This window comes from Spodoptera frugiperda, chromosome 15 (assembly GCF_023101765.2).
Source record: "Spodoptera frugiperda isolate SF20-4 chromosome 15, AGI-APGP_CSIRO_Sfru_2.0, whole genome shotgun sequence".
Classification (NCBI taxonomy): domain Eukaryota; kingdom Metazoa; phylum Arthropoda; class Insecta; order Lepidoptera; family Noctuidae; genus Spodoptera; species Spodoptera frugiperda.
The window spans coordinates 7,346,549-7,356,359 of NC_064226.1; the positions used below are offsets into that span (position 1 = coordinate 7,346,549).

General features: G+C 35.8%; 1 protein-coding gene across 1 annotated transcript; it reads left to right on the top strand.

Moving 5' to 3' along the window:
* The first annotated feature begins 576 nt into the window (after window positions 1–576).
* LOC118274275 (ras-related protein Rap-2c) lies at window positions 577–2,191 on the top strand. Its single transcript, XM_035591727.2, has one exon. The coding sequence runs from the start codon at window positions 923–925 to the stop codon at window positions 1,466–1,468; it is 546 nt and encodes a 181-aa protein (XP_035447620.1). The 5' UTR covers window positions 577–922; the 3' UTR covers window positions 1,469–2,191.
* Window positions 2,192–9,811: the final 7,620 nt, after the last annotated feature.

The following is a 9,811-nucleotide window of genomic DNA, read 5'->3' on the forward strand; positions in this document are numbered from 1 at the left end:
CTTCTTTATTCATGTCGTTAATTTTCGAATTACCTAGATGACTTCATTATAAATAAAATAAAAAAATCATTGAAATACAATTTGAGTTGAACTATTTCATCATTTTTTACTTTTGTCTATGCATATAATGAATGTTTTCGAACGAAATGCAGGTTGGACAACCTAAATATAAAAACAATATCCGGTAGAAAGTTGCCATAATTAGTCAAACTTAAGAATTAGCAGAAAATTCTATGAAATGGTTTTTATTTTATGAGCTCTATTTCATATCGTTGTTGCAAGTTGAAACACTTTTACACCAACTTACTAATTTCTTGGCTTTGAACTAATAATTTGTAATATTTTTTTAGACAGTAATACCAAGTAGCAACCCATTGTAATATTCCTTGATAAAGATATGCAGTGCTTTCCGTTGGTAAAACTAACACAATAATTCATTATAATAAATACAAACAGTTAGTTATAAAATATCAATGAAAGAAAAATCAACACAACATAAATACGATATTTGAGTATTTTTTTCTACTTGGTAGAATAAAAGAAATTGTGCTGGCAACATCAGTATCCGTTTGGTACTATTTTCCATTCACCAATCAAACCATTGCAATAAGGTGCATTGACCAACCTGCTGCTGCTGCTGAACCTAGCCAGCAGTGAACAAGTCAGTTAGTAGATGTTTGCTTCCGCGTTTGTATCTTTGAAGTAACTACCACCGCGATGCAGTCGAAGTTGTTTTGCCACTCATCTAACTAAAATGGCGTCGCTGTTTATCAATTAGCTTGTTCTATGTGTACATTACTCAGTGATCGTATCCGAGTGAGTCATAAACCAACATAGCAATGACATTTTTATAGCACATAGTGAGAATACGTTTCTAAAACGTTGTGTGTAGACTGACAAGTGTGATTTGAGGAACATAATAATGCGCGAATTCAAAGTGGTCGTGTTGGGCTCGGGTGGGGTCGGAAAAAGTGCTTTGACTGTGCAGTTCGTGTCAGGATGTTTCATGGAGAAATATGACCCCACAATAGAAGACTTCTATAGGAAAGAAATAGAAGTGGACAATTCACCATGTGTTTTAGAAATATTGGATACCGCCGGCACGGAACAATTCGCTTCAATGCGAGACCTGTACATAAAAAACGGACAAGGATTCGTCGTAGTATATTCATTAACGAATCATCAAACGTTTCAAGACATCAAACCAATGAAGGAATTGATAACTCGCGTGAAAGGATCTGAGCGCGTGCCCATTCTGTTGGTGGGCAACAAAGCCGACTTGGAGCACCAGCGCGAGGTGTCGAATGCAGAGGGCTCGGCGCTCGCGCAGATGTGGGGCTGCCCCTTTGTGGAGGCCTCCGCCAAGAGCCGCACCAATGTTAACGAGATGTTTGCCGAAATTGTGCGTGAAATGAACGTTAGCCCTGAAAAAGAAAAGAAAACTTATTGTTGTTGTACAGTGCTTTAATATTTAGAGTGTAATGTGGCATTTATTTCTCGTAAGACTGCAAAAGCGAGGCAGGATTGTGCCTGCCTCCGCTCGACGGCCGATCGCCTCCAGTGGGGAGCTCGGCGACGGCGCGCCGGCCCCGGCCGCTGGGGCTCCGGCGGTCGCGATGCGCGTCATATCACATTGTTAATATCGTTGATACATACCATTGTCCAATCAAGGTGCTTTACTTATATTTTCATACTTTATTACTGGTAGATACTCCCGCAATATGGTTATAACGTGAACAAAAATCCTTATTGGAAGCATAAATAGCTATTCAAATGCAAGTAAAACAAAGCTTGATTTTGTTTGTGATGATATTTTGCAGACACTAGCAACAGCCGTGTCTGTACCAGAAACATGTATTGTAAAGTAATGTTAGTCAACTTTGTATATATTATAATTTCATGAGATTAATGATGTTGAAGGGCAAGGACAATTTAGAAAATTAAAAAGCCATCCAATATGCAATAAACTAATGATTGTGTAGAGTGGTGTGCGAGAATGAGTAAGAACTTACACCTAAGTGATGTCGCAGATTATATTTTATTGTGTAAATTATGTTTATATGAAAATCAGTAATCAAGGAAAGCAGTATGTTTTGTCAGTTGCGTGATTGTGTTTTAAAGTCTACCAGGATTTGTGATAATACATATAACAAAATACCTATAATAAAAGTTTTAAGTGGGAGATTGAAAAGTGAAGTTTTATTCTTCAGTAAATAAGGTAACCAATCCATTTTGATATTACACAATTTACATAATATATTTTAGTACAAACAGTGAAATAACACTTGTATTTACATTCTAGAGACAACTTACAAACATAAGTTTATGCAATTCTATAATAATCAAATTGTTCTTTTTATGTGGTTTAACTAAATGTTGTCTTGGTAGCATTTTGTATACTAGGAATACTATTTATAATAATTATACCAATAAAATTTGTGATATGAATAGAATGCGAATAAATTACAATTGCATTTCAATTTAGTCATTTAATGTACTTACATATTTTCATTTTTATCTATTGAAACATTTGTTTATTACTATCTTTTCTCTTTAAAGTTATTGTTTTCTCTTTAATTTAATTTTATGTAGATAGCACTGGTCAATTATAGGTAATTAATTGCCCAGTGCATACCGAGTGAGCACTCAACTGTGCTGATCATATCATCTATAACATGGATTGAATTGCAGTGTGTGCAAACTAGTTTGACATTGTTGCTGATTGTATACAATCTCACTGATAGATTTCAATTCGATGAATTATTATTATTATGCAATTTCAAATGTTTGTGGGTACTCAGAACATTTCGTCTTCATGTTTTGTAAGCAACAAGTCAGAATCATGCTTTATTCTTTTCAATTGGCTTATGCTAACTTTTATAGAGCAATTTTTTTGTTAGGCTTTTCAACAAGCTGAAATATGCCTAGTGCACTCGGCGTTAAGTGCATTAATTAGTTAGAATATGGTTGCATTAAAACACGATGATTCCTTGTGGCAATCGCCAAGTGGCACGGGTAACGACTGGGTTCTTGGCGCGTGCTGTTAAACGGTAACCAGCTGTTGGACCGTGACGTACGGTGAGCGCAATCATCCTCGTTTCTGCAATAACTACTCATCTACTTTGTTATTGCCTTAATATTTACGCTTAATTAATTGTTTCCACTGAGGCTGTTACCCGTATTTAATCGTTACTTTTTGGCTGTGCAAGCATTAGCATTTATGTTTATATTTCTTATTAAGGTTCAAATGCATAGATTATTGAAAAACGGCACGATTTGAACCTTTAAAACTGCGATCTCTAACCCAAACGTGGAGATCGCGGCAAACTTTTTGTAAAGGAGTTCCATAGTTCAGGAATGGACGCATGCCTCAAATAATGTATTTTTTGGGATTACTCATTGGAATGAAGTTGCGTAATTGAAATTCGGAAATAAATCAATTCCTTAACTAGTGCACACCGTCACAATCTGTGGCTCAAGTGGCACGTTATCGAGTTTAAGGCCATGCTTCGATTACTTTAGTCTTTTCGTGCGCTACCACTGGTGATGTGCCGTTACTGGCCCAGATAGGAACTAATTCGCCCGGACGTTGACGGGAGGGTGTTGTAATATGTTTACTTCCTCGTGAATCGATTAGTTACAAGCCAATGAGTGCATCTCCATCTTGAATGGTGGAATTAAATAGGACTTGAAGTTTTGTTGAGATTGACCAGGGACTCGTTTGTGCTATTGTTGGTACTGAATATACGAATAGTTATGTATTTTCTGCGACTTTATTGAGGAGGTAAATACAATAATTATACTGGAATGTAGATTATCCTTGATGGCTGGTGTATTGTTGATTTGTTGTGTGGTTTTTTTCCATTAAATAGTTTATTACAATTCCCTTCAATAACAGCCATAGGCAGGATAGGCCATTTAGGGTTATAGGGCACTCATTACTATGCTCTATGCAGATATCTCGTTTAGCAATGAGTTTATGACGTTGAGCTAATAGGTGGATCGTTTTGTGCAACTGTTGAATTACTAGGATGCAGTTCATCGTCACGTGTACGTGACGCAAGTAATTGATGCCCTGAGAAGATACGTAGGTGCCGTTGGCTCTATCTTTTATTACCGTTTAACGACTCTCTGCTCGTGTCTCAGGCTTCTACAAGAGGGTTTGTTACACCTAATACGACTTAAAACGTACTGACTTTGTTTAACATGTAGTTTATTGCAACAATGCTTAACATCATCCTGCGTACATTTAGGAAACTAGGATCTGTACGTTTATAATTAAAATCAAGCAGAAAATACTAGATTTAAGCTAATAACGTAAGCCAGTATTAAATTTCATTATAGACATAGTTATCCGTAATAACCCAAACAACAAAATGGTATTCAAAGAGGAGTTTCACTTAACGTGTTACAAACATCTATTACTTAACTTTGTGTCATTATTTAGACTGTCCTCTTAATGTCCTCGTAAACACTTCGTAAAAAAGGATCATCTCTGTTAGATTATGCTTAGAATTAGCGATGAACCGGTAGCTAAGTATAACTACATACGATTTTAGTTACACTGCCAGACGAGTCGCAAGTGCCGCGGGGCGCTGCGTTATTGATTGCATTACACAAAGGGAAATACACATAGTTTCCCCTCGCCTCGCCTAGCTTGTGTACCTTTACAGTTGAATGTAAATTAATTATCAAATCAAAACAAAACGTGCTGTCATTTATGTATTCGATCCCAGATATATTATTATGTCCAAAAACGATCATTATTTAATCTAAATCTAAATGGAAAATGCCACTTGGACGTTTGGCGTGGAATCTAGAACCGAATATTTCATTGGAACATTAATTACCAAACTGCAGTGCCAAGGAATTTATAGCTAAGCATCAAATGGAACAGGTAGAAAGAACCTCTAGATCAGGTATAAAATACGAACAATTCGACGAACATATTTCGACCGTTGATCGCGACCAAACTTGAAGGGATCTGTGGAGCGGACGGGGCTCTAATAACCTTTACATAATAATATACCTAGTGCACTTGAGCTCTACACTTGTTTATTACTCTCACTTTGTTTGTTAATAAAACTATATCTTCATCAGAAATCCGCGCACTAACATAGCCCAGTGCATTAATTCAGATCTCAATCATGTTTGAGCCTAGTTTCTTATAAACAATGAAAGATCAGGTTGAAATGAAAAGTTAATTAAATAGACAGATACACTTACAAAATTTTAAAATCGAAACCCACAATAACTAGATAGGTAAGTAGTATCTATACATATTATAATACACTGCATTTGTGCCACGCGTGCGGGTTAAATTTTTAAAACATTTTGGGAGCGTAGAGGAAAGTAGACCGATACTCATTGTCGATTTAGTATTTATATATTAAGTACTATCGGTAAGTATTCAATCTGAAAAATCCTTTGAAAGGATTATGCTTTCTTGACTTGAACATATTTCCGAGGAGCATGCAAGGTCTCGCCTGGAATAGATGCGTCTCGGCGAGTCTCCCGCGCACCTCGCGCGTTGCTGCTGCGTGTGGGGCGTCTATAAATACTCTTCATAACATACGCTACGTCCGTTCAATAAAAATTATACTATAACGTTGAGTAACATAACTCAAGTGCTGCGAATATAATAACTGGTCCCTTCCATTCCCGCTACACAAAACGAATCCTCTTGAAATCTGTTACAATACCAGAATATTGTTAACACCAGCAGAGCATGCAGGTTCAAATAATGAAACCGTTGTTTACTTACACAGTTCGTACTTACAAACGACAGAATGGCTGTACTCCACTGTTCTCATGACTTGAACGTTCTCATGGAAACAATCAATGCGGGTGCGGAGGTATTATTACATTGAATGCTTTTAATTTAACATCAAATATGTGCTTTCATGTCATGAATGGAATTTATAGTCTGCGTAGCGTTTGTTTTTTCACAACACGGCACCGTTAGGAATGGGCTTATTTTTATAAGATAAAGCAATTACTTAAATTGTTGTCAAAGATGCACAAGTTCCAGCGAAGAGACATTCTACGTGTACAAATTGTGCAACGTGCGTAGGCAGAAACTACCTTGACTGAGCTCCTAACATGGTTTGTCTTGTGCTGTTATGCAGGCAGGCTGGTCGCAGACTCTATGGCGCAAGTTGCGTCATTGGTTAACCTCAATGACTTACAATTTACGTAGTTAAATTAATTTTTACGCAAATTTATGAATTGCAGTTCAGTAAAAAATCCAATAAATACTTAATAGTTAGGCTTGTGTTTAGAGATTTAAGTAAGTTACCTAACTTACTTAAATCTCTCTTCAAGTCTAGAGTAGCAAATTACTAAGCTGATTTGGATAAATTTCTGCTATTAAAAAGAGTTAAGTGTGTATAGGTAGCTATTGCTGTCATAGATTACGCTCCAATGACCACGTAGTCCTTGGCAAGTTGTGCAAGCGCACCTTGACAGGCATTTCTTGCACCCAACATGGCCAGCTGGCCCGCTCGTTCAATAGGCATGACATTCCACTACTATAATCTATACAAAACGATGACATCTACACGGCTAACTACGAGTTCACCACCCACGTTACATTCTTTGACATTTGCAGATTTCAAATTGATAAACCCAGCAAGTAGGTAGCTACCTACCTACCTATGAATTTTCATAGATGTTTACCTACCCTACATGTTTGAAAACATTTACATTCTACAGATATTCTCTATTTCTTCACAGAAAAAGCAATTCATTACCTAGTTACCTACATTACATACATAAATAACAATACTAAGTAGTTTTCAAAGTAAAATGGAAGAATGCAATTTTACAGTTCCTTGATTTATGCCGCCATACTGGCCAAAGAAAGCTAGTTTGTAAAGATTGATAGGAGAGACAGATATATTATGTATTTTATGACTTAGTCAATAAGATATAATTTGGTGTAAAAGATGCAGGATGCACAACACGTGTCTCGGGAGCAGCTTCCGAGACATCGTCACAATAACAAAGTGAGAGACGTCCATTGTTTGTCCGCCCTCTGCCCAAAATGTAACCACGTGTTGAACAGGTTTTAGTATCCCTTCACAACTTCCGCTGACATTGCATCCTTTGACTGTTCTGTCCGTGACGTTATCTGTTAAAATTACATCACTGTTATCGTAATGGCTTCTTAGTAAATTAACTAATGGGAGTGCTTCGTTATCTAACTCTAAAGAGTTCGTTGAATCCTAATAAGTATTCAAATAGCAATCCTTAGCTCTTTAAAAATCCTTCAACGAGACTCTATTGTCATTGGTGTGTTTAACGTTTTCCTGTTTGAGAACAAAACAAATATAAATGAGTCGGTACGTAGGGAATTATAATTATTGCAATTTATTTAAATGTCTATTAGTAAGTATACATTATAGTAATTTATTTATTTATTTTAGATTAGTAGGTAGGTGCCTAATTAAGTAAGTATCCAATTAAGAAGTTATAGGTACATGCTTTGGTAAATAGGAATTAGGTAATGATGGGCAAACGTACACCAAGGATATTGTTAGATCAATTTTATGACAGAGGATAAAGTAATATGATTAGCAATATTTAGGTATATCAGCTACTGAAAGCGGCTTTTTAAGTTTTCGCCTATGAATTTTCGCCATTTAAGTATATAAATATTTTGATTAAATTACAATCAAATACCTATGATTAGAAAAACCACCTACTTATCCACCGTCAATAATTATGTTTCGATGATCAATGGTTCTCTTTCAAATGAATGACGTGCTTTAGTATCAATACGATCAATCATAACATCACCAATGGAGGGGTGTGCTTATACACTTACTTTCGTCTGTTAAGTTAGATAGGAGGGGATATTCTATTGATTGGAAAAAGTTACAATAGGCACACATTTAAGTTGATAGTTTTGCAGCTTTGCTTCTTAACCTAGACAACACGTGGAACTGCATGGTAACTCCAATCATACTCGTGACTACTTCACCATAGAAGGCGATAACACCTATCAACTTGTTCCTGCTCCTCAGCCACTCATCTTGAAGAGAAAAAACATGCCTAAGTTTCGCTGACGACAGTTAAACGGTAGGTATTAACGCAATAACAAGTTTAATATTGAATTCGATTTCATAGCTGGTGGTCTGCATAATGGATCCGAGCGCAATGTTAATGTTTTCATCATTTCGCTAATCGCTAATAGAGAACACTTATTATTTGGTTATTTGATTTTGTAATAAAATCAGTCTTGTGAAAGACGATGATAAAAACTGTGAGTTAACGATCTGAGATTTCTATTTATTATATTAAATGCACTTACTTCACCGGTCGGTACGCTTGTTACTGTAATTCTGAAAAAAAGATATTCCCAATTCGTTTACTGAACCGAAGATTTAAGATATAAGCGCTATTAACCTAAATCCAAAATGCAACTACTAGACATCAAACAATCCCAGTATATTTCCTATGATCAGAAAACTAATACAATTCTGCAAAAGAAAAGTAGGCACAGCGTAGTGCGTTATCTGAGTCCGCAGAATGTACTCATCAGAAGTGAAACCATATCGAATTGAATATCACGAGCACTCGGTTGGTACGTGTCCAGTTATTATAAGACTTCGCGTGCGTGAATTAGTGGCACTATTGTAACATGCGATGTCGATACGACTAACTACCGAACAAGCCCGAACCAATGCAATGCTGTAAAAAAGTGAAACTTTGATATCTGTCTTTGAATAAATAGTAAAAGTAAAGAAGTCTTCGATGACAGTCTCTCGAGTAACTTGACACTTGTAGGTAAGTGCCTACATTCTTTCTGAATCGGTCTGGCTTTGATTCAGATTACTATTAAACATTTAAAAAATGTTTTGAAAAGGTAACCTTGCATACATACGAGAGAACTTTAACCTCATTACAACTGTCTGGTTCAGTTTAAATTTACAATTTTCTGGTAGAAAATGTTTATGTTACAATTTTGAACAGCACTCTGGAAGAAATTTTCACGCAAACATTCTGCATTGTAACAAATATCAAAATACCTAATAACGTTCTAACGTTCTATTTAGATTATCAACAGCTGCAGAGAGCTTACAAAGTATTGCAATATATTAAACGTCCAGAATTACCCAACTAGGTACAATAAAGATGGGATTATATCTGTGAATGTAAAACCATTATGTTACCATTGCTACAACCGACCCCAGTGGGTCAAATTTTACCTTCGTTTACACAGGACAATCTATTGTTCTTTCAATTCAATTGTGTTGAGTCATATACATTAACATTAGATAAGGCATCACACTGATTAGCATTTTATGTTTATTGGTTCGTCGTAATACTTACATATTAAATTATCTTTCTAAGTTTTTAACATTATCATGCTTACGGTACTTTTATGCCTATGGTACTTGTCTTTTGTGATTTGAAGATACAATATAAATATTTAACAACCAGGTTCACATTGTTAGAGCTGTTGGAAAAGTAGATTTATCGAGCAGTAAGTAGATTCTTATACATAACTTTTAGTCTTTTATGTATGTTTTTAAATCTAAACGGCCCTGTACTTACTGCTTCTGGAATAGGTAGCTTTTAGTAGGTGAGTTTTTAAAATTGTATTGTTATATTTTATGATTATGGCTTTAAATAGTATGGTACCGAGATAATTGTGTGTATGTTTAATACACACATTACCTCAAAACTTTGTTTCACCTTGATAGTAATGATTCACGATGCAAAATCTTCAAAGTTCGTCCTCATCGATATTCCGGAACCGTGTTTTTTGTAATAACCTTTCTGTTTTGTTTCGAAAGTAACGAAG